Consider the following 25,355-nt stretch of genomic DNA (forward strand, 5'->3'; position numbering starts at 1 on the left):
AATCACTAGATAATTTTATTGTGAAGGTAATTAAATTTTATTTACATGATGCATATGGTAAAAGGGTCAACTTAACACTTGTTACAAGTTGCAATTATTTAACAGATTATAGTTGTGACAACTTCTGATGAAAAAATAAGACGATGAATTAGTTTTCAGATTTTAAGTGTATTATGCATTCAAAAATCTTTGTTCTGGAAAGAGATTTGATACAAAATCAATGCATTATATACAATTTATGTAATCAATGAATTGCATCAGAATGTAGTTCAGAACTAACTGATTATATTGTTATCAGTTGCATTAATAACCAATCACTACAGCATATACATGTGGTTAGTTTTATAGAGAGTTGTGCTTGCTAATAGATATCTACATTTAAATACTGTAACAAGTTATTGACAACAAAGTATTAATCATGTTGCATTAATTCATCTATTATGATATAAGATGTAATATTGGTTATGATTGTCATTTGATCATAAAAGTAAATGAAGTATATAATGTTAAAAAAAAAGTTATACAGAGTTTTAGTCTGTCAAATCACTTCTCAATATATTCATAATCTTTAATATTTTCTTTATTTTTTGCAGAAAGAAAAATGAAAAGAAAAAGGCAAAAAAGAAAGTAAAAACGAAAGGAAAAGAAAAGAAACAAAAGGTAATATATAAATATACATTTGTATGAATATGTGTGAACCAAAAACTTGTTTTGGGACTTTTATACAAAATTATTTCTTCCCTGTTACATGAATATATGTATGTGTATATTTATCCTATTCAGTAACAAAATATTTATACACAGTGAGACTAGATAGTGTGTTGCAGGAGTTTTCAAGTTTATATTTAGAATAAAGACCCACAGGCAGTTGTTTTGACAATAGAAGCCAAATCTATATTTTCACAGTAAATACTGAACATTTTCAGTATACATTACATAAATGTAGGAGCCTGGGCATCAACCTATAGGAATTTTACAACTAGCCCTGTGTTGACATAATCATGAACTTGTAAATTATTACACTTTAATTATTTATATAAATTGAGCTTTGAATAAGGTGTTATATCATTGCACTCTTAACAAATGTATGACAGACTGATGTGATGTAATGTTTAGAGAGACAAAAGTCCGGATAACACAGAGAACCAGGTGCCTAATTTGGATGTGAGTCTGAACCCATCCGTATTCAATGTGTACTCGGCCGTCCGTCAGGCCGTCCTTGAACGATGTATGAAAGAGGCAAGCCAGATCTATCATCAAAGCATCACTGCTCAATCAGACTCGGACAGCGATGATACTGGCGATGAAAAAAACAAGGAGTCTACCATAAAACTGCCAAAGGTTTGTACTGTAGTTTAGTGTCTATGCAGTATTATCTTTGGGACATTTCATCTGTATACTTTTACTAGGTACAGTACGATCAGTGATACAGTTTTTAGCTCACCTGGCACGAAGTGCCAAGTGAGCTTATGCCATGGCGTGGCGTCCGGCGTCAATATTTTACTTTAAACGACTTCTTCTTAATAACCGAAAGGCCTAGGGTGTCGATATTTGGCCAAAAGCAAACTTGGATAAAGGGCTACAAAGTTTGTTAAAATTAATGACCTTCCCCTATTTTCAATGTCACAGGGGTCAAATATGTCAAAAACTTTAATCATCTTCTTCTCAATACCCAAAGTGCCCAGGGAGATGATATTTGGCCATTAGCATGCTTGGGTGAAGGGCTACCAAGTTTGTTCAAATGTATGACCTTCAACTATATTCAAGGTCACAGGGGTCAATTGTGTTAAAAAACCTTTAAACAACTTCTTCTCAATAACCAAAATGCCCTGGGTGATGATAGTTGGCCAGTAGCATGCTGGGATGAAGGCCTACTAAGTTTGTTCAAATGAATGACCTTCACCCGTATTCAAGGTCACAGGGGTCAAATATGTTTAAAACTTTAAACAACTTCTTCTGAATAACCAAAATGCACAGGGTGATGATATTTGGCCAGTAGCATGCTGGGATGAAGGCCTACTAAGTTTGTTCAAATGAATGACCTTCACCCGTATTCAAGGTCACAGGGGTCAAATATGTTAAAAACTTGAAACAACTTTTTCTGAATAACCAAAATGCCCAGGGTGATGATATTTAGTCAGTAGCATACTAGGATCAAGGGCTACAAAGTTTGTTCAAATGCATGACCTTCACCCATATTCAAGGTCACAGGGGGCAAATATGTTTAAAAACTTTAAACAACTTCTTCTGAATAACCAAAATGCACAGGGTGATGATATTTGGCCAGTAGCATGCTGAGATAAAGGGCTACAAAGTTTGTTCAAATGAATGACCATTACCAAATATTAAAGGTCACAGGGGTCAAATATGTTTTAAACTTGAAACAACTTTTTCTGAATAACCAAAATGCCCAGGGTGATGATATTTGGCCAGTAGCTAGCTGAGATGAAGGGCTACAAAGTTTGTTTAAATGAATGACCTTCACCCATATCTAAGGTCACAGGGGTCAAATATGTTAAAAACTTTAAACAACTTCTGAAGAATAACCAAAATGCCCAGGGTAATGATATTTGGCCAGTAGCATGCTGAGATAAAGGGCTACAAAGTTGTTCAAATAAATGACCTTCATCTATATTCAAGGTCACAGGGGTCAAATATGTGAAAAACATTCAACAACTTCTTCTGAATAACCAAAATGCACAGGGTGATGATATTTGGCCAGTAGCATGCTGAGATGAAGGGCTACAAAGTTTGTTCAAATGCATGACCTTCACCCATATTCAAGGTCACAGGGGTCAAATATGTTAAAAACTTTAAACAACTTCTTCTGAATAACCAAAATGCCCAGGGTGATGATATTTAGTCAGTAGCATACTAGGATCAAGGGCTACCAAGTTTGTATAAATGTATGACCTTGAATCATATTCAAGGTCACAAGGAGCAAATATGTTCAAAATATTTCAACAACTTGTTCTGAATAACCAAAAGGCTCAGGATGTTGATATTTAGTCAGTAGCATATGCTGGGATCAAGGACTACTTTGTTTGTTCAAGTGAATGACTTTGACTTATATTCAAGGTCACAGGGGTCAAATTTGTTTAAAATCTTTAAACAACCTCTTCTGAATAACCATGGGTCCGAGGATGTTTATACTTTGCAAGTTGCATCCTGAGATGAAAGGCTATACAATGTGTTCAACATAATGACTTTGTTCAACTTTCAATCACAGGGGTGAAATGTTTAAAAAAAAAATAACAGGGTCTTTTGAATGAATTTTAATCATAAATACTGATATTTTGCCTGTAGCTTGATTTTAGATCACTTTTAAGGTTACAAGTGCGAGTTTTATACCAAGTGAGCGATGCAGGCCCATTGGGCCTCTTGTTCATGTTAAATTACATTATACATCTACCAACAAGAAATGCCCCCCGATTTAGACTTTCATTTTTACATGCTGGCCATGGTCATACATTATCATCATCTCAGCTAACCTGTAACTAGACAGGAAAACAGAAGATGTTTACATTATAACACAACGAATTGAATGAGACAAAGCATTGCTTGCACACTAAGAGACATTGATTGGTCGTGACCTCCAACTAACCAGCCAGTAAAGCACCATCAACTCATTGGCATCAAGATGAGTTAGCCCCTTATATGTAATATAATTATATCAATATAGGTACGATAGGTGTTTACATATCTTGAATAAAACATACAAATTTGTGTAATATTTCTGTCTCAGAGATAATTTTAATATATGTTATTTGATTGATGTTGTTGAGAGGTAAGCATTCACTTCAGTCCTGAACATGCAAGGGTATTTATTAGCTCACCTGGCCCGAAGCATATGGCATGGTGCGGCGTCCGGCGTCAGTCCGTCCGGCGTCAACTTTTTACTTTAAACAACTCCTTCTCAATAACCAAGAGGCCCAGGCTGATGATATTTGGCCAGTAGCATGCTGGGTCAAATGAATGATCTTGACCCACTTCCAAGGTCACAGGGGTCAAATATCTTAAAATCTGTGATATAATTAAATGTTATGTAAACATTTTCCTCTTTTTTCAAACAAATGAAAAACAATAAAGCACATGGCATCAATGTGTATTTGTGATAAATGAGGCAATACTTAATTGTGTCCCAGATTGTGACCTTTGGACTGAGTGGTCTATTTGAGCTAGTACGAGAGACACGCACCAAGTACCCAGAGCTATGTGTGCGGGCCCTGGAGGCCTTGCTCAACCTCCTACAGGGACAGCAACCGGAGAGTATGAAATTGGAGCCACCAGACATCATAGGTGAGTAAACATATATGTGTACAGACATGTCTCCTAGTGGGGCAACAATAAACTGATTCAATGTATATTAGGGTAGTGTGATTCAAGACTGTTTTAGTATTGTAGAGAGGCATAACCTATCAGAATGAGCAATAGTCATTGAATTGTTTGTATGCAAATTTTAAGAAGTGATAAGAATAAAACCTTTTAAATGATTGATCAGCGATGACTTGGCATTTCACCTAGTGTACAAATAGGTCTAGCTAACTTGATATCAATAGTTCAGACATGGTGGTAGGCGGTGGTGGAGGAACTCAGACATGAGTCTGTCATCTTATATAAATTTATAATTTATTGTGTATGTACATAGATGGACTATTCCAGCTCCTTATGGAGGTGGCCATGGTCGGGGGGTCAGACATGAGTCTGTCCTCTCTATATAACTGATTGTGTATGTACACAGATGGACTATTCCAGCTCCTTATGGAGGTTGCCATGGTTGTAACAGACATGAGTCTGTCCTCTCTATATAACTTATTGTGTTTGTACACAGATGGACTATTCCAGCTCCTTATGGAGGTGGCCATGGTTGGAGGGATTCAGACATGAGTCTGTCCTCTCTATATAACTTATTGTGTTTGTACACAGATGGACTATTCCAGCTCCTTATGGAGGTTGCCATGGTTGGAGGGACTCCGACATGAGTCTGTCCTCTCTATATAACTTATTGTGTTTGTACACAGATGGACTATTCCAGCTCCTTATGGAGGTGGCCATGGTTGGGGGGTCAGATTTGAGCCTGTCATCTCTGGCCTGCTCCTCCCTCATCTCGCTCACCGTGGCCCTGGGTGATACCGGCAAGCTGCTCACCGCCATCTCCTCAATGTTGATGAGTCCAGCTCCATTGGCCATGCAGAATGTTACGGTAATATCAACTAGCACCGTAACAGTATCACATAGTGACCATTGCTTCATTAAACACCTGCTCACTTCTACAGTGTTTATAACTTGTTTCTCACCTGTTTATAAATCTCCTCCAATTTACAATGTGTTGCCAGACTTCTCTATAACAACAAATATTCTGCTGGACAACTTGTAGAATAAATCACTCAGGATATTGTTGACGTTTGTAATCAGTAGTTCTTTAATTGATAAATTCAATTTCTTACAAAATATGTGATCAACAGCAAAGTAGTTAATTTGTATATTTAAAGAAAAAAAATAAAGTATCTGAAAAAAACTTGCTAAATAACAAAAGTTCTCGGTTGCACTGGAAACTGTATACAATATATTGTACAGTGGACTACATACATTTGGTACTGTGTTGGCCTCTTTTTACAAGTTTGATGTGTTGCTGTTATATGAAACAAGAATGGATACGTTATAACAGGGTTTTTTGGTGTCATTAGGTGCCAGGCATACTAACATCACTACAGAAGAGTGTTCAGGCTGTACTTCTGGGTAAGACCCAGCTACCCGACTGGTTTAATCAGGGCGTCAAGTCTGGGGGACTGATCGACACATTCACACTGGACAAAATTCACACCAATGATACAACAGGTGAGGACATCTAAGTTTGAAAACATACAAGTCAGAATAAGTATGTTGTAATATCTAAATAAAGGTGGCTCAAAACGCCTTACTGTTTCATAAAGGTGTTATGATAATCAAAATTTGTTACCTATAGTATATATGATAGGGGATTTGAATGATGGATCTTGTGTCACAAGCAAGCAGAAAACTTGAAATTGACTTCCTCTGTTATTTCTGTTTCAACAAGATAACTTGATAATGAATATATTTCTTGTAGGCGGAATAGACTGTGCAGTAGCATCTGACGGCAAGTTTTTGTACATATTGGACAACAGAAATGGAATCGCAAAAGTGGGAACAGGTTATGGAGATACAACTAAGGTAATGTGCGCTGGCTGTTACAGGTTCTAGTATTGATGTTGTGTGTCAAAGGGAATAATTGAACATTATATAAATATTTTACATGGAGTAAATGAAATCATATGTATTTATATATAAATTGGCATTGTTTGATTTTTCAGGGACACATTTATCTCCACAAAGAATTTTCAGTGCCCACGTCATGTGTGTGGCTTGCTTGTGCAGGGGTGAGTTTTTACATATTATTGTAAACTTCATACTTTTATGTAAAATATCAATAATTCTCCTCAAATAAAACCAATTTGTAACAGAATAAATCCTTATAATGCATTAAAAACACATAGTACATGAACTTCATAATTATGTTATTGCAAACAATATCAATACTTTCACAAGATGTCATATCCAGGTTATTAATGTTGGTTATTTTTCCTATATAGGATCAGCTGTTCTGTCGGTCAGATGAGAATGCACAACCCTGTCTGTGTACCATCAGTAAGGATGACCTATCCGTAATCAACTCCTGTAAACTGGATGGTAGGTGTAGTAGAAGATTTTAATTAATAAGTCTTTGTAGACCACCATTTATGTAATACATAGTAATGGGGGAAAGGATTTAAGATGCTCGGAACATTTATTCCAAAAAAACACAAATTTTGTTTATTTTTTTCATATTAAGTTCATATTTTCCTTTCCTGTGTATTTTCTTTTATACATTTTTACCATTAATTCTTATAATATTATACTCTCCTCCTTTAAATGATGTCACTAATTGAATAGTCTATTCCTGAATTTATGCTCACCCCTTTCCCCAAGAATCCCTTTTCTAACAGTATGAACAATAAGGAAAGGTAGTGTCCTCAGTTACGTGTGTGGTAGGTGTAGTATTGTATATCTTATTCACTATCAGAAGTGTGTAGAAAATTATAATTAATAAGTTACATTATAGTCTTTGTAGGCCACCGATTATGTAATAATAGTAGCATCCACAGTTATCTAGATAACATATAGGGTCTATTGTATGTTGTTTGAGTAAGACAAAGAAGCAGAAGTGGGTGATCTGTAGTAAGTGTTAGCTCGTCAGTCACAAGTAACTGTGAGCTAATGCTGTACACAGTGGTACATGTCCCACCTGAAAACATTTAAAGTTTGTTGAACAAATCTTTGAAATGCTTCTAACTCCGTAAGTTCCACACACTTCCTCTTTGGCAAATCCATTAATTTGGGATTTAAGTGTGTGATGAAATGACAGTTAAATGTTGAAATTGTTTGTAGTTAATCAAACTTTTACCATATTTTGGACTTTTGTTTTGCAGTAATACTTACTGATACAATTCCTGTGTTTGTATAATTTTGTATTTATTATTTAATTTTTAATACTTTTTTTTCTCTATTTCAATATGTTTCCAACTTTCTTTTAATAAGTGCTCAGCTAACAAAACTTGCAATTGATTCAGACTTCTATCATCTTGATGCTGCTTTATCTTTGACCTGCATTATCTCAGAATTGTTTTTGTCTTGCCACCACGAAGTAGCGGAAGAGAGACTATGGTGTTGCTTTTCCAGTGATGGCGGCAGCGTCAACATTAAGTTTTTGCGTTTAACTTAGGTTCACTGAAAGTATAAGTGCTAGACCAACCAAATTTGGACCATAGATGCATCTTAAGTTGTACATCGCAACCCATGCATCAACTGCTGGATGCGGCCTACCTTTCATGGCCCATTGACTTTGTCAGCATCTCCATCAACATTAAGTTCTTGCGTTTAATTAAAGTTAGTTTTCCTGAAACTAATTAGACCAACCAAACTTGACATGTGCATTGATGGTCAAAGCGGGGCAAGGGTGAAACATATCAATCTAAATGGCTTGGTAATATAACTTTTTGAAACTGCAAATCTAAATACATGTATTTTGCTATGGCTGTCACAGGTGAGCTTTTCTATTACTGATTGCACTTGTTTTTATGTGTTTCTAGGTAAGGGCCCTGGACCCAGTGCTTTGTTTAGTGACGGAGAAAACATTGGTCAGATCGCAGCAGCTAAAGACGTATGTATAACACCTAACTACTCAAAAGAAGAAAATTTTCGTATGAATGTATGGGTATATGCCTATCCATAAGGAATGATACTTATTCTCAAAACCAAGTATTTATTTGGAGAAAGTGAAAAAAGTAGGATATGCCACAGGTTTTACTTCAAAAAAGAAAAAAATATGCAAAATTTTCATAAAAAGTTTGTTCAATAAATGTTTGATTCAGTAAGTCATATCAGTTGTAGACTTTGTTTTCCGCCAATCAAGATGACAATGTAATGATGCAACAGATGTCACATTTAAATGATGTCAGGTTCCAGAATATATTTTTAACATGGTACTGAACATTTTTAAGAATTCCCTAGTCAAGATTTATAAAAAAGGGATAAGAGTGATCTTACTTGTACAGATATTGCACACATGCAGGACACATGTGTCTTGAATAGAATAAAATGCATAAATTTTACAATATCCTTCCATCCACAGCAAGACAGTTTTGTGGTGCGCCTGTACAACCCGAAGGTCAGTCCAATGACCGTGGCAGGAGAGCTGCCCCTAAAACTTACCCGCAAGTGTATGGATGTGTTCGGGACAGCCTCGTACGTCCAGATCACAGAAAGACACTCAATCAGTACGTAGTTAATTACATTGATACAACTTACCATCCAAGCTTGTTTGAGTGATAGCGTTTGAATCTAGAAATGAAAAAAATAATACAACCAAATTGACATTTAGAATTATCCACATACAGCATTTTAAGTATTAGATCTAGAGTAACTGAATAATTTGATATCGAGGTATGATAAAATAAAACAAAACTTAATAGAAGTTTATATTCCAAATAATGCTCTGGCATAATTTTTCAGATACTGCATATGATGAGGATTCTGTAGCAATTACAGGAGCAAAAGACTTTGCACTGATAAGAACTGTTGGTGGGAAGGTAAGGTTGTGAAATAAAGGAACTTGTGATTACCATTTCAGAGTTTTTGTGCCAATGACCTTGTAATTTTGTATACCAATTTTATAAAACAGTTTTCAAAATATGTTAATTTTGAGGAGTTTGTGAGGTAAACATCTAAACGCGAATTGGTTTTAGATATTGATATTTTAATTAATTGAGTTAAACATGTACTTGGTAACCTAGACATACAGTTGCACACTGTTTCAGAGGATACAGAAGAATTTTATAAAATGTGTTACAGGTGTTATACAGTGGGAAGTCTCAGTCCCTGGGCATCAAACAGGGAGCACCTGCCCAGGGTAAGTGGGCGGAGCTACCTATCACCAAGTCACCAAAGATTGTGCAGGTCGCCACGGGACACGAGGGCCAGCATGCCCTAATGGTGTCAGAAGATGGTAGCCTGTTCTTTGTTGGAACGCCACGACGTGGAGAGGATGGAGATACCAGCATGTGTAAGTGACTTGAGATGTAGTATCATTTGGAAGAAAGGGAATTAGAGTCTTCCCCAAAATGTTGTGTAACTCTCCTCTTTGTGCTCTTCGATTGGGCTCTATTTATACTATCATAAATGTGAAAATAGCATTAACTGTATCAATAAGATAAATAATTATTATGGTTTCATATTGTATTGAATTGCTGTAGTACCTATTAACCACAGCATCACAGATACGAAAACTTGCATTGTGGATCAAATCCTCTATCTTGTAATGTTACGCTGCTTTAGAAGACCAGTTTCTCATGTTGAATGATTTTTATGACTTTAAAATATTTAGATACAATAACTCAAAGAAATAGTATAAGGGATCTTAAATTTTCACCTTATAATATAAGGGATCTAAAATGTTTACCTACTTATTTTGGCAGCCAAAGGAAGACGCCAACCAAAGGCTGTAAAACCAAAGAAGTTGGTTCGGTTTGAGTCCAAGACTGTGATGCAGGCTGCTTGTAACAATGGCAGCAGTGCGTTTGTTACCAAGGAGGGTGAAGTGTACATGTTCGGGAAAGATTCGTCCTACTGTGACCATGCTAGTGGTAAGACTTACGAGCAATAATCTTTATAGCACAAGTATAGTCTTGGTGAAATGTTTTCACAAAATAGACTAATGTTAATTGTCTTGTGTGTTGGCATCCATGTCTATTAAATTACTCTAGAGCAATGTGAAAATGTTTTTAATTAAACACATTGTGTTTGCATAATCAGGCTGATCCTATATACTTGATGAATATTTTATAAGTTTTAAGACTGTCATTTTCATGTGGTGTGATTTATCTGACCATAATATGACATATAACTGACAATATTCCATGCAAATAGATCAGATTTTCAGTTCTGTTCCTATTACTTAATCATACAACAAGTGCATTATAGTTAAAGCTGTGTGTGATTTAGTAGTTCAGCTGTGTGTCTTCTACATCAGTGAAAATGTACAAGTGTTATTGTGCTTATTTGAAGGTCACGTGACGGACCTGAAGGACGTGGTTGTGACAAACATTTGCCTGGGGAAGGCCCACGCCATTGTACTTACCAACAAAGGTTTCATCTATAGCTTCGGTATCAACAACAAGGGTCAGTGTGGCCGTGATTTCCAGCCTGGTGGCTCCAAGGAAGGTTGGTCCACCTCATTTTCCAAAAAAACATTCTTCTTTTGTTGTTTTTGTCATCTCAAATGACTGCTCTAAATCTCAACTATTTGCCTCTTATCCTTCAAATATTTATAAGAATTCTATAGTTATTCTGCAAAAACATGATTCAAGCATGTGATATTGTTTGCTATTAACATAAATATTTAAATGTTAGATATTGTTTTTACTTGGTATTTTATAGTTTTTTCAATGTCCATTGTATGATATGCCTCCTGATATGAAATGTGATATATTGCACAGCTAGTAACAACGTGACAATGACTGAGGAGGAGGAGGAGACAGAACAGGAGGAGGCCATTTGTGGTGCAGGTAAATCATACATCTCATCACATATATCAGTTCAATTTTATTAAAATGCTATGGCTAGTCCCCTTTAGTAAATAAGAAAATTACCTAAATGTCTTAACGCAAACAATACTGCCATGGAACATAATCACTGACCTGAAACACACAATACTGCCATGGAACATAATCACTGATCTGAAACACACAATTCTGCCATGGAACATAATCACTGACCTGACACACACAATACTGCCATGGAACATAATCACTGATCTGAAACACACAATACTGCCATGGAACATAATCACTGATCTGAAACAAACAATACTGCCATGGAACATAATCACTGATCTGAAACACAACGACTAGTGCAATCTTTCATAATGATGTATCACTTTATAATTAAGAAGGAAATCAAAAAGAAAATGGAATAAACAGAACTTCATGTATTGGTTGTGGTGGGGAAATAGTCAAGCTATGAGGCATGTTGTTTAAGGAAATGTGTTAAAGAGTGCTTGATAACTTACTATGTAAATTTGATATTTCAGGGAGGCACAAGTGGAAGACAGACCTATGTATGGTGTGTTCTGTGTGTGGGGAATGTACAGGGTATGGTATTGCATGTGTTCACTCAGTACAGGGAGGCAGAAACCCTGGCATGTAAGTATTTTATCATATTTAATGTGTAATATTTTGAGAAGAGGCTATATAGCCTGTGGCAATTAAAAAAAACACCTCAAATAGCCAGATCTATATTTTCATAGGAAATATCTTGAAGATCACTAATCCCGTCAAATCTGTAATCCATATATATGCATGGAGTGACAGAATATTTCTGAATTGTCAAGTGAAATTTAGTGAGAGAAATCATTTTAGTTTCAAAATGTTTGAAATATTGTTTGTTGTGAAGAAAAAGAAATTAATCTTCAGTTTATTAGTTTTACTTTAAATCGGTTGTCAAGTGTTATAACAAAGTTGTGATACTATATTCATGATAGTTTGAGATTGACTGACATATTACTGTTATATTTCAGGCCGTGTGGTTGTGGGTCTGGAGACTCGGGTTGTAGTGAGTGCGGTATCTGTAAGATGTGTGCCGCTGAACAGAGCATGGATGAGGCCCAACAATTAGCTCACGTCCTCACAAAGAACAAGGACTTGGCCCAGTTGGACCTACTAGTTGGACCTAAAGGTAAAACACTTGCATGATATCAGACGTAACTGACAAAGCTCCTCTTGTAGATAGGACCTGATGGTAAACAAAAGTTTGATTTACAATGAATATTTTAATGTTGTCTTCAAATGTGATTATCTTGGATTCTTCACACCGTCCATAAATGCAACCAGTTTTTATTTTGAAACACCTTAAATTCAGAAACAAAACTTGCATGAATTTTGCTTAATATTGATAATACTACATTTGCATATTATGGACACTGTCCACTTAGTCAAGAAAATATAATGATTGTCAGATCGAGTGGAATACTTACGAGGCAGAGGCAGTGGTAGGTGGAATACATTCAGTAAATTTGTTGACTTAGGGAGGAAATGCTGACTGTATCACTCCTTTACATTTCAGGTGGTCGTAACCATGGTACCCCTTTGGAACAGTTCTTCAAGCGTCTCCTGGAACGACCGGCCAAACAACACCATCGGTCTGGTTCTAAATCATCAAACAATAAACAGAAAGGCAAATCACAGCGTAAGCCCTGTTTCTTACCAGTAAATTTCATTTTCATGAATTGTGACAATAATAAAAATTATATAAAAGCCACTTTTCAAAACTGACTTGACATGTTTAACAATGTTTTCATCAACAGCTGAAGTAGGAAGTGACCAGGAGACCGAGTATAATAAGGTGGTCAGTCTACCGCCTCTAGAGGTGACTGTCGGGGACGGAGACATACCAGTCACACAGATATCCTGTGGTCAACACCACACAGGTACATAACATTTCATACCAACAATACATTGTCTATGAGGAACATGATGATATATAGAAACATTTGTTGTTTCAATCAATACGAAAGTAAATCAAACAGAATCATTTCAAAATGTTAGAGTGAAATAATCTTAAAAGTCTTGATATTTACACTTAAATCGTGTTGGCTATCACTACATTTGAAAACTTTGACATTATAAAAATTGCTTCCATTTTCAATTATCTTTCCAAAAATGAGCTTCCTACGATACACTTATGGTCAACAGTACTGCCACCGACAATGTATGCAGTATAGAATAAAGATCACTTACTCAAGTGTGATGATTATTGTACCTTGACCTACAGCTATTGCTGTCTGCCCTTTCAGTTGTGTTGCTTCAGTCTGGAGAGGTTTATGCCTTTGGTAGTAACCAGTATGGTCAACTAGGGCAAGGAGATGTCACAGTCAGGTAAGTATTCCCATTAATTATGTTGTAACAATATTCCTGTAACAAAATTTATGAAGTTTCTATTACTGTTGCAATAAATGTTGCTTTTGGACGATAAATCTAGCTGAAAATCCAGTTCTAGTTCGGAAGGTTTTGTTCGCAAATTGTTCCAGTTTTGTAATGTTGCCTTAACATGTCCCTTCAAGATATTTCCTTTGATGTGTACTGTAAAATGTTTACTCTGCATATATTCCAGTTAAATTATGTTACCCTCAAAAATAAACTCAGGCTACATTCGCGTATCCCGGTTGAAACGGTACGTGTGGCGCAGAAATTTTCCACGATAAACGAACACACTTGGACCGTTCTATAAGCAGAGCTAAAAATCCACAGTTTCGGAGAATAAAAAACAGTGTTTCAAGAATACTATGATCTTCTTTCATCCGTCCATTGAATTACATAATGTATCTTAAAAACTACATGTGACTTGACATTGTTTTAGAAAGAAATAACGCAAACTGGCAATAGTCAGCATTTTAGTTTCGGTCAGGCACGTCTGGACCCCTCAATCTACACGTGCCAAATTTTCTTGAGGTCAGCCTTGGTCCAGATCTATACCTGTCGTTTTCTTTACAGGTTCAACCGGTTCAACCAGATACGCGAATGTACCCTAATGTTCCTGTGTCTCAGAAATCATGCCTTCTAACTATATAAGTTCTTAACTCTCTTCGAGATATTTTCTATGATTTTTACTTTGTCTTAATGACATGTTTACCCTATACTTTCCCACAGAGGTGTGCCAACGAAGGTCCACCTTCCACTGACCGCCACCCAGGTGGCTACAGGAGCCCATCACTCTGTTGTCTTACTCTCCAATGGTCAAGTTTACACATTCGGAAATTTCCAGGTATATTTTTTAAACTGTATTAGTATGAATTTATAATAAATTATGGTAATTTAAAAATAGCATTTTAAAGAAAAACTAAGTAACCTACTGACATTTATTGTATGTCCAATAAATGTTTAGAAGAAAAATGTCTTTGTGTTTTTAGAAAGGTGCCCTTGGTAGAGCAGGCCCTGACGAGGCAGGGGCCAAGACAAAGAAGGGGCTTTGGTATGCCCTTCCTGGACCAGTACCTGGCATCGGTGTGTAAACCATATTAATAGTGTTATGTTTAAGTGTACTATTATATGTTTTTGTAGAATATTTGTGACAACGTATATTTGAGTTAAGAAAATATCTTATTCATGGATCACCAATTTAAAACAAAATGGCAACAAAGGAAATGGGAAATTATGCTGTTTAAAATCTAGAAACAACAAGAAGGAAATTGGACAGTAGATAAGTGTCTTTAAGGGAGGAAAAACCTGTTCCGTCTAAAGAGGAAACAGCTGTTTCTTTTACATATAGGAAACACCACAGGCATCTTCTTACGAGACAACACTTGAGGGTTTTTTCATGTATTCTGAAAAAAATCACACATAATTTGATAAGAATAAATTTGTTTCGCTTTTAGGTGCCAGATATGGTCGGCGTGCGACCTGGATAAATGCCAGCGGAGACCAGACCTACATGAGGATTGATGAGTCACTCATCAACGCCCATATCTTAGCTTCCTCTAAAGTCTTCGCCAATACATCTTGTATCGGTAAGACATTGTAAAACTTCCTCTTAAAGTTTTGCCAAATATGGAATGGTAAACTGTTTAAATTGATAATTAATTTTTCAAAGGTTAAAATTATCTTGAAATGTGTTTTCAGCCACAAAAATTATTCTTGAATGTATTGTGTGGTTTATTAATTGTAATATCTGTAATTGTTTATTCCACAATATTTCAAGGACAGGAAATGCGTGTTGTGTTACCCAGTAGTAGAGAGATGTATAGAGTATCATTGCTTTGACAGGTTTGATTCCAATGGGAGAAGAGCATGCTGGAATTATGAAATGTCTGATGATCAGTAAAACTGATGGCAGCTGTCGCAGGTGAGTTGGATATGATTGAAACTTGATGATACTCTCATTTCAAGTGAGGTGAACATGATTTTTTGTTCAGTCTTTCAAACTAAAACTTTTATGTAGATAAACTCTCATTTCAGTTGAGATAGATTTGATTTAATTGGACACATATATGCAGTTATGCACCTCAGTCATGATGGTCACATTGATACAAACTGTCTCTGCCAGTGTAAGATGATGCAGCTCAGTGTTAATTGTTCTTGTGTTTGTCCATACAGCCTTGGAGGTCAAGACCAGGTGGATCTGTCCCAGGACTCTGTGTGTCTAGATCCTGTGTATGATGTGCTGTGGAGGTAAGTATATATATATATAGTAGATAATAAATTAACAAGTCCTTGCGAATCAATTTTGACCATATTTTGTACACACAACCGACTATAACCAAACGACTCCTTATTCAGACAACTGTAAACAGACCACGCCCAAAGTGCACGTACAGGTAGTTTAAAACAACATCGTTCAACAGATCAGGTGAATAACTAAACAATAGTCGAGTTATAATTATGACAATAAACAAACAACTAAGAGTGTTTGAAAATAATTGTCATTACACTCAGAACAAAAGATCGATGGAGACTTGTTGAAGTTCCCAACTTACGCGATTGTGTTTTCAGTAATTACCATGATTAAAGCTAACTTGTTTCGAAATATATTGTTGTTGAAATAATAGCTGTTCCCGTGTTGGTCCAACAGATGGGTTCACGTGTATTATTCCTTTATTTTACGATGGAATCTGGAAAGAGAAAACCTGACAGCATGTTAACGTAAAACAGACCGGTATTGTTGTCGTTAGTACTTTGGCGTTGAGAAGTTCAGGGATGTTATTAAAGGCATTTAATATTGATGAGGAATTAGAAATGATATGTATGCTAACATAAACATATTAAGTGTGCAGTTGCAGTGATATTTAATGATTATTTTGTACGAGAGTGCTGTCGTGAACATCTCTCAACAGACCCGATTTCAAGAATGAAAATCTGCCAGTGTACTTTATCCAATCAGATTGAGGATATCGTAGGGTTAAAGGTTTCATTGCCTAGCAGGACACTCCTGCAATCAAAATGGTTTTGCTCAGCTGCGATAAATATTGGTCGGTATTTTCACTGCTAAATCAATATCAGCAGTTAGAAAAAATTACTTTTTACTTGTTTTGCACATCAATGAATTTATTTAAGTTTGGAAAATTTTTTTGTTTTCAAATTTGTTCATTGAACTTGGTAAAAAGATCTTGAATTAGCCCTTCGTCAAATGTGGTGATGGTCGCAAATTTGAAGGTTACACAACTATTTCAACGATCGTCTGGTATATTTTTGGCAAACATGGTCGCTAAAATGTATCACATGTGGTCGTTGAACGTAATTTTGGGGTCATTTTGGGTGATCGCTGGTCGCGTTAGACAGATGGTCGCTTAATACAGTTAAATTACATAGTAAAAACGGTCGGGAGGAATGAAAAGTGGTCGCATAAAACAGATGGTCGTTTAATACAGATGGTCGCTTAAGCAGATTTGACTGTATATACTTATAGCATTGATTTGTGATTAAGTCAGTGGCTTCATGTTTAAGCTTGTTTATCAAACTTATGTATTGTTTTATTGATTTTGAATTAGGAATTATAGAAGATTTTGATTATGCAACCGTGATATTCTAGTAAATTGTGCATTATTCGTTAAAATTTGCAGTTACTCGCCAACAAAACAGGAGGTGGCCTGCTACAATGTGATGGCCTCAGAGGCACGGCCGCTCAAGTCTCAAGTTCAGATGGCCAGCATCCACGATTTATTCAAGCCAGAGATTTCTGTACCTGTTAGGATGGGTTATCAGGCAACACGTTCTCACTGTGCCCTCCACTTACTAGGTAAACCTCAACTGGAATGAGGTCCCTGATATTGATTTGAATGACATTTTAGATAAACAATAATACAATCTAAATTTTATCACTAGTTCAAATCAGGATAAGTTTATGAAAATAAACACATTTGATCCTTCGTTTTTCTTTTTAATGAAAATTATTTCTCATAATTAGCAAAACTGTTTTGACAATTATAATGTTGAAGGGCAGAAGTGAAGTAATCAAACACACTATTAGATATAAAAAAACCACATTCCAATGGAAGGATTAATTTCTCGTGTTTGTGTGTCAGGCTGTCTGGACACACTGACCTCGGCCCAGCTGTCCAATCTTACTGTAATGGAGGAGACCAAAGAGAAGATGACCGCCTCCAAAGTCTACTGCAAGGAGGACTTCTCAGTGGTCAACAGGTTTGAAAGTAAGTACAGCCATTACCCTTATTCAACTATCTTACTTAAAAAAATTAATGACAGTAACATTGTGCATGCAATTAGATTCAGAAACAAGCAAAAGTTGAAATTATCAGCTGAAATAAGAACATGATATCTTTTAAAGGTTGGACATTTTGTATGGTGAATATATTTGTTTCAGGCCATGGAGGAGGATGGGGCTATTCTGGTCACTCTGTAGAGGCTATCCGCTTCATGGTGGACACAGACATCATCCTTGGAGGCTATGGACTCTTCGGTGGCCGTGGGGAGTACTATGGTCGCATCAAGGTCAGTGGAAGGTCACTGGTCAATTACAGGCTTCTCTCACTATTTCCATGATTGTTTACTTTTGAGATCAGCCCTAGTTGTTTGTTTACGAGACCAATTGTGAGAATTACATATTTCATGATAACATGCTGATTATAACACTGATTTTCAGTTCACCACCAAAATAGTCGCACAATCCTTGATGTTGTAGTTGTTTGAGTTGGGTCCAGATGGAGGCGAGAATGAGTCTCAGGATGGAGAACTGCTGGCCGAGACAGAGGAAATGGCATTTGAGTGTGGAGCTAGGTATGTTGTTAAAAAGTTATGTTAAAAGTTATTAAAATTTGAGATAGAGATGATTTTGCAAGAAAGTGCAAAATACATTATGACACTTAAAATGCAAGCATATTTAACCTGTTGAGGATAGATGTATGGTGTGCATATAGGCATCTTGTTGATATTTATGGAAAAGTTTTCCAGTAATTGAATATATAGAGATTATCTGAGAGAGGTCTGAATATGTATAACTTGTTTGAATATTAATATTTGTTTATGTGAAAAAAGGGAAAAAATTATAGTAAAGAGGTGAGACAGTCACAAAGAAATACAGCTTCAGATGACTTTAAAAAATACCAAAGGAGATCAGAGTTACTTGTACCATGCAAGTTATAACACATCTGAGTAGACCATTTAATGCCAACTTCTGTACGCTGGCTTTATAATCGTCTGGTCCCGTGTTTTAAGCAGTGATTATGTTCCAGGGAGAAGTTTGCCATGGTGTTTGAGGAGCCTGTGACTCTCCAGGCCAACAGTTGGTATGTGGCATGGGCGAGGATCTCCGGTCCTAGCAGTGACTGTGGCTCCACAGGCCAGTCTGTCGTGACCACCGACGACCAGTTAGTAGTCTCAATTGGGTTGGGCAGGCTTCAAGTTCAAATAAATAATGAAGCTATTGAAATCACATTTGAATGTTTGACTTAGTGATATGTAGGGTTGAGGTAGACTTTGGATGGTGCTCATCTTAAGGGATGAAAGTGGACTGATCTATAGAGATAAAGGTGTATATGGTGAAAGCTTATAATACAAGACCTGTGATAATTTCTTGCTAATGAATTATGAAATTTTCAATTATTATTTTGTTGTATTTGTAAACATTATGTAAATATTCTACTTTCCTGTTGTAGAGTTGTATTTAAGTTCAGAAGTTCTCGTAAGTCTAATAACGGAACAGATGTCAATGCTGGTCAAATTCCACAGTTGCTGTACAGGTAAATAGTGTGCATTTTGGGGAGTAACATACTTCAAATGAAAACGAAAATAAATAGCTCTGCCAGCTGTTGACTGTTGTATAACATTTGAAATTAGCTGTCTTGCATGGACTTGTTTAATAGAACATCAGATTGTTTTCTAGAGCGGTGGTGTTGCGTTTTCTGACTTAAATATTTTTTTCATGGATCAATTCTACATTTATACATTTTTTGAGGTATTGAAATGAATTTAGTATTGGTTTTACTTTTCAATGAGCTTCCTAATTGAAAATAAACAAATCTAAATATTTAAATCCTGTTTATAATTTCACCAGACTGCCCTCGAGAGACAGCCCTGGAGCCGTGAGGAAGGTTGACCACACAGAGCCAGCCCATGTCCTTAGTCCCGACTTTGCCTGCTCTGTTACACCAGTAAGTTTACTCCGTCACTAAAATATCAATTCTCCAGTTATCCCACTTTGTCAGAACTCAAATAGCTGAGGTGTGATAAGTATACAAGGGGCAGGATCAGACATGTTCCTATAAATTATATTACCACCCTATAAAGTTTGACATCCAAGATACAATGATTAATATATTAAACTAAATAGATAAATACATCCACATATCAAATTATTCTAATCAGCAGATGTTAGAATGTTAAATCATCACTTTTAGAAATGTTCAATGATATTCAGAATTTCTGTATGACAAAGCACTGTTTTTGTGTTTACAGGAGAACTTTGAGGCACTGCTGAAGCTGTTACAGTGGAGCTGGAACACCTTCCACTCCTCTCTTGGAGAAATGGATGGCCTAAAGGGAGACAACTACATGGCTGCCCTTTCAGACTTACGACGGGTGGAATACATCTGTAAGGCTAGCCTTTGTCTCCTACGGATCTATGTCACACAGATTTACCCGGATGGAAGTAAGTAATCATCTCACAGTCTGTCTCACTAGACAACCACCCTTTAGAAAACTATTTTAAAAAAATAGATAAGTTGTCTTAAGTATTTGTAGCATGCAGTTTTTAACTTTTGGAAAAACTGTCATGCCTATATCATATGTAAATTTGAAACAGATCCTTTCAGAGAGCCATTTGTGAGAAATCACCATTTTTAGCTGCTTTGACTTTATCACATGGAAAAATATATTCAAGAATTGCTCTTTATTAAACACTAAAACATCTTTGAACTATGAAAAACACCATATTTTATGATGAATTTGATCATCTCTTCAATAAGTTGTATTTAAGTTTAGGAAGGTATAAGGTCAGGTCAGTGAAGTAAAGGCCATACAGCTCTTGTTCCTGCCATATTTATCCTGTACTCTCTCTCCCCACCAGACAAGCTTCAGAAGGGGATGCCAGAATCCACAAAGCTAGCCCACTGTGTAGGCGACACACAGGACCTACTGCGGCGTATCCTGGCTGAGGAAGTCCGTCCCACAAAAGTACATATGTACCTATCGGAGCCTCCAGGCAAGGCGTTTGAGGAGCTAGAGGAAGAGATCCTATTGGAGTGTCACAGGACATTCCGTGCCTGTTTTCATGCCTTCTACCCCACTGGTAACCTCAAGTGGCTGTGTCTATGTGACCTCCTCAACCAGCTAGAACCGGTCAGTACCACAAACGAGGAAGCACCTAATGAACAAGCTAGGGAAGACTTGGTCATGTTCAGACAACAATCTGAAGACATATCGTTTGCTTGTTGACTATATGTATTTTTCTATCAATTAAATGTAAAAAAAAAATCCCTTTCCAAAATCAAAGCTACATACAAAATACAAGTGTGTCAGATTTTCTGTTTGTGCTTTGGTCTTAGTTTGGATCAAACATTAGTTTTATGATTGCGCCCATAATGATTTCTGTTTTTATGTTAATGAACTAACCATTGACATTTTTCACTTTGTTTCCTTTTCTGCTCTTAAACAGACGTCTTCAAATTTCCCTGGCATGAATATAAAACAACAGGAACATTTGCACTAGTTAGTCAGCTTCAATAACTAGTTCTTATAATTATAACTTTGCTGCAATGGTAACAGAAAATGGTATATGTTCATGCTGATTGCCCATTTACATATTTTTCAACTTCATGGTTAGGACATGATGAATGTGAATGGTTACGGCCGACTGCTGGCAGCTGTAATGGAGGCCATGTGCCACCCAACAATCCGCCTCACCAATATAATGCCCATCAACTGTGAGCCACAAACAGAGGAGATTCTGCGTCGACAATCTGTCATAATGGACGACAATACCAACAGTATGGCTCGCCTGGGCGAGGTCCACAAATTCCCTATCCTTGTTGGCCACATGACCTACCGCATTGAGGTCAGTTGTTTTCCATTTACTTGGTAATATCCTTCAGTATTGAAAATAGATTGAAGAGTCAAAGATCTATTCATTAAAAGTATGTCATTAGCAAGATATGAAGAAAAAACCCAATTAGATTCCACACTTTGAAAGTTTCTTCACCAAAATTTGATATCAATGTGGCTGTTTGACTAAGAAAACATGAAAATGCTTAAAAGAAAAAGAAAATTATTTATAGAGCGGGCAACAAATCTATTTCAACAAAATACCAAAGCACCATGAGCTATAATGACCAACACGGGAACTTGTCTGTTGTAGATGTCTGGTATTGGTGGTACTCACGTGACATTCAAGGAAATACTGGACAAGCTGCTGCTGATTGTGATGTTACCGGTGAGACAGGCGCTGAGTAGTGACATGTCTCTCTACCCCACAGTACTGGTGGGCAATACATGTTCTCTACTCTCTACCATCGTCAGCGAACTGTCTGCCACAGCCACTGGGCTTGAGGTAGGTCAAGTCACACAGCACTTCACTGAGATTGTGTGTATGCTCACTCCAGGTACTGAGCAATTTAAAGTAGGCATTTCTAAAGTTAAGCAGCTTCGATGTATTGAAAATTCAAAAAGGTTTCACAGTTAGTGACAATTTTCGTTTTGTCTGCTGGCAGAGATGTACTGGTTTGCAAGTCAAGTGATGTATCGAGTACTGAATCTATCATAGTAATTGTTTTTAGTTTAAATAATGAACTTGTATTTCTTTGAATTATTGAAATTATTGTTTCAAAGTTTTTAAAGGTTCTAGTAACGCAGTTTGGAAGAAATAGTTTTCATTGTAATAATATGTGCGCACATTTTACACATTAAGACATTTAAACTTCGTTATCCCAGATGGATCTCGGCACAACAACGCGCCCCCTGTTGGTGACCCCAAACAGGTTCACTCGCACGAGTCAGAGTGCGTACTGGAACACTGGGAATGGCAGTCCGGATGCTATTTCCTTCAGTGTGGACAAGCCTGGCATTGTGATAGCTGGAGTGTGTGTCTACGGAGGGGAGGGGCGCTATGAGTATGAACTGGAATTACTTGATGATGTGAGTACATACACTGTATTGTTGTATTAGGCATCTCAAGCACTGTGATTATGTGTGATGTTATTAACAGGGTGGGATTAATGTGCATGCCATATGCTGGAATTATTGTCTTAATAGCGCTTTTAAAGACTTTGTAACCGTTTGATTATGGTGTTAATACAGCTGAACACATTTATTATGATGGCTATTTGAAACGGCCCCATCGTCTGCAAACACTGTCATTATATGACCTTAGCTGCCCACCGTCGATTTACACCATCAACACATGAACGCCACTGTTACAAAGACATTAAACCCAAACTAAACAAACAGAGAGAAGTTAGGAGGCTGTTTTCACAAAAATATTGCTAGTTTTATGATAAATCTGTTGATTTTTCTTTGTATTTTTACAGAGTGATGGTCCCACAGATACCAACCATGCTCAGCGGTGGCGAAGCATAGAGTTTGTCAAGGGTACCTACAGTCCTGAGGACTGTGTCAATGACATTGCTGAAATCAAGTTTGACCGCCCTGTCTCAATCAAGGTATGTGCAAGTAACCAGTATGATCCACTACAGTGCTAAGTATGTACTATCGATACACATACAATTTGTATGTACAGTCAATACACATACATACGGGTTGCTAAGGAAATCCGCCATCTTGGATATGTTGCTATGCAGTGGATCCAAGATGGCGGCCTTAGCAACGCCCCCCTCCCTCGTCTATTCATCATGACACCATCGGTCATAGTGTATGGCTTGCTTACTTTTAGGAAGGAGTGAAGTATACAATCAGACTGCGTAACCATGGAGCCCGGACACTGAATGGGGACAATGGTATTAACAAGGTCAAGTGTCCTGATGGAACGACCTTCAACTTTGCTGCCTGTTCACTCAGTAGTAATGGAACTAACCACATGCGAGGACAGATACCACAGATCCTGTACTACAGGTACGCCTCATGATCCGGCTCATAAAAAAAACTCATAAGATAACTTGGTTATCTGTTTTAACCAAACCTTCAACTGCCTGTTCAGTTTAAAAACCTTTCTATTATAAATCATGTTCCATAGTGTCGGGGGTTTCAACAACTTTTGCTACATGTAGTTGAGACCCGCTGACAGTGATTTGTATATGTTTTGTACATTAAGAGCTACCCTTGACTCCAGGTGTAAATGTGTTTTGCATATGTGTTCAGTGCCCCACAGGATGGAGAGTCCTATCAACAGAACAGTAAGAGTCTGGCCGAGCTCCAGGCTCGTAAGAATGCTATTGATATAGTGGCCGCCATCTGTAGGGCTACAACAGATATCCTACATCGTGCCAACAGTCTGCCTGGTATGTATATGATACAAATATTTTTATCTCTGCGTAGCCTTTCCTTCCGCCCCACTTCAGGTCAATGTAAACCTGAGATAACTTGGGGTAAATCAGTAAAAATGAGTAAATAATACCATAAGAGTAAAACTCAAATAACAACAATTCCTTAAAGTGTTATTGTACACTACTCATTAGCAATAGAATCAACTTATTGACACGTATTATCTTAAAAGCCAATGAAAAATTAAAGATTTACATACAAAAAATGCCATAAATCATTTATATGAAGCTATTATGACAGCACTGCTCCAGTCTGAGATTGACTTTTATAGTGTTTTTGAAATAATCCCCGGTGTTTGAAAATTGATGACATTTAATTTGATGATGGTAGAACCCTGTGTTTGTGTTTTACAGTGGAGGAGTCTGGATCAATCCTCGGTAACTCCCACCTGTTCTGTTCTCTGCTGCCACTTATCTTGGCCTACATTGGACCAGTAGCCTCTCAGGACCCAGTGGTGAGTGTGTGAACAGTATAAATAATCGGTCTAAAGGTACTACATGAGGTACGCTGTGTGAGTGTTCTTTGCTAAAATGTAGTTTTGATTTGCTGTTTATGATGTTTTCACATTATAAACACTCATAAACAGCATATCAAAACCAGTAGAGGTTATATACAGGGATATATATTCATTTGGTCCTCTGTTTTCTGTAGAAGTCGTATTGGGAGACATTTATGCTGTCTGTAGTGATAGGCTGTGATTTCACCAAGTAGTGTTTAATTGAAATACCATCATTTCACCTAGTTCACAAAATCACGCTGACAGATTATCATTACAACATGACAAATGTATCAATATTGCCTCGGGTGTTTAGTAGAGTTATAAATAACTTGACATCGTACAGGCTGGGAATCTACCATCACTAAAATTATGCACAACTTTTACATATTTAACCAATTCACCAGTCCACATTGAAACACTATGAGAAACACACATGTATGCTTCCTCATTTGATGTATAATTTGTAGGGAGCCGTACAAGTGCTAGGTATGATACAGGAGATTCTGCCCGCCCTCACCAGCATCAACAGTAAAGTATCCCCACCCCTACCCTCCATCGATGGGGGCTTGGAGACCAATGGGAGCACAACCTCACATCACTATGCTGTGGTGGAAAGTGACCATCCCTATAAACCAGCTACTGTAGCTAACTACAAGGTAGGTAGCACTAAGCAGATGTTAACAAGTCTACCAAAAAATGGTAATCGTAATGGAAGAAAAAATTCTTAATTATTTTCTGTGAATTTAGATTTGGAAATCTGTGCTACATCAGCTATCATGTAGACTTAATGTTAATCTGATATACAT

The 25,355-nt window shown here is 36.9% G+C and overlaps 1 protein-coding gene across 2 annotated transcripts in view; it reads left to right on the forward strand.

Annotated features, from left to right (window-relative positions):
* Positions 1-1,128: 1,128 nt before the first annotated feature.
* The window catches only part of LOC110442255 (E3 ubiquitin-protein ligase MYCBP2-like), a 79,532-nt gene continuing 55,305 nt past the window's right edge, over positions 1,129-25,355 (forward strand). For both annotated transcript variants that reach the window (XM_021485761.1, XM_021485762.1), the window contains exons 1-41: positions 1,129-1,341; positions 4,146-4,299; positions 5,022-5,203; positions 5,688-5,838; positions 6,089-6,192; positions 6,333-6,398; positions 6,612-6,708; positions 8,148-8,218; positions 8,690-8,834; positions 9,070-9,146; positions 9,409-9,619; positions 10,032-10,199; positions 10,621-10,776; positions 11,052-11,120; positions 11,645-11,756; positions 12,131-12,288; positions 12,676-12,798; positions 12,917-13,039; positions 13,406-13,487; positions 14,259-14,373; positions 14,519-14,612; positions 14,984-15,115; positions 15,372-15,450; positions 15,702-15,776; positions 17,165-17,340; positions 17,627-17,752; positions 17,926-18,053; positions 18,244-18,338; positions 18,794-18,928; positions 19,217-19,300; positions 19,615-19,711; positions 20,016-20,208; positions 20,626-20,897; positions 21,382-21,612; positions 21,913-22,104; positions 22,485-22,688; positions 23,081-23,212; positions 23,443-23,621; positions 23,868-24,007; positions 24,404-24,504; positions 25,017-25,205. In XM_021485761.1, coding sequence (XP_021341436.1) covers positions 1,231-1,341; positions 4,146-4,299; positions 5,022-5,203; positions 5,688-5,838; positions 6,089-6,192; positions 6,333-6,398; positions 6,612-6,708; positions 8,148-8,218; positions 8,690-8,834; positions 9,070-9,146; positions 9,409-9,619; positions 10,032-10,199; positions 10,621-10,776; positions 11,052-11,120; positions 11,645-11,756; positions 12,131-12,288; positions 12,676-12,798; positions 12,917-13,039; positions 13,406-13,487; positions 14,259-14,373; positions 14,519-14,612; positions 14,984-15,115; positions 15,372-15,450; positions 15,702-15,776; positions 17,165-17,340; positions 17,627-17,752; positions 17,926-18,053; positions 18,244-18,338; positions 18,794-18,928; positions 19,217-19,300; positions 19,615-19,711; positions 20,016-20,208; positions 20,626-20,897; positions 21,382-21,612; positions 21,913-22,104; positions 22,485-22,688; positions 23,081-23,212; positions 23,443-23,621; positions 23,868-24,007; positions 24,404-24,504; positions 25,017-25,205 — 5,529 coding nt within the window. In that variant the 5' untranslated portion in view covers positions 1,129-1,230. The remainder of the gene's footprint in view (positions 1,342-4,145; positions 4,300-5,021; positions 5,204-5,687; positions 5,839-6,088; positions 6,193-6,332; positions 6,399-6,611; positions 6,709-8,147; positions 8,219-8,689; positions 8,835-9,069; positions 9,147-9,408; positions 9,620-10,031; positions 10,200-10,620; positions 10,777-11,051; positions 11,121-11,644; positions 11,757-12,130; positions 12,289-12,675; positions 12,799-12,916; positions 13,040-13,405; positions 13,488-14,258; positions 14,374-14,518; positions 14,613-14,983; positions 15,116-15,371; positions 15,451-15,701; positions 15,777-17,164; positions 17,341-17,626; positions 17,753-17,925; positions 18,054-18,243; positions 18,339-18,793; positions 18,929-19,216; positions 19,301-19,614; positions 19,712-20,015; positions 20,209-20,625; positions 20,898-21,381; positions 21,613-21,912; positions 22,105-22,484; positions 22,689-23,080; positions 23,213-23,442; positions 23,622-23,867; positions 24,008-24,403; positions 24,505-25,016; positions 25,206-25,355) is intronic.

The sequence above is a fragment of the Mizuhopecten yessoensis genome, unplaced genomic scaffold (assembly GCF_002113885.1).
Source record: "Mizuhopecten yessoensis strain PY_sf001 unplaced genomic scaffold, ASM211388v2 scaffold716239, whole genome shotgun sequence".
NCBI lineage: Eukaryota > Metazoa > Mollusca > Bivalvia > Pectinida > Pectinidae > Mizuhopecten > Mizuhopecten yessoensis.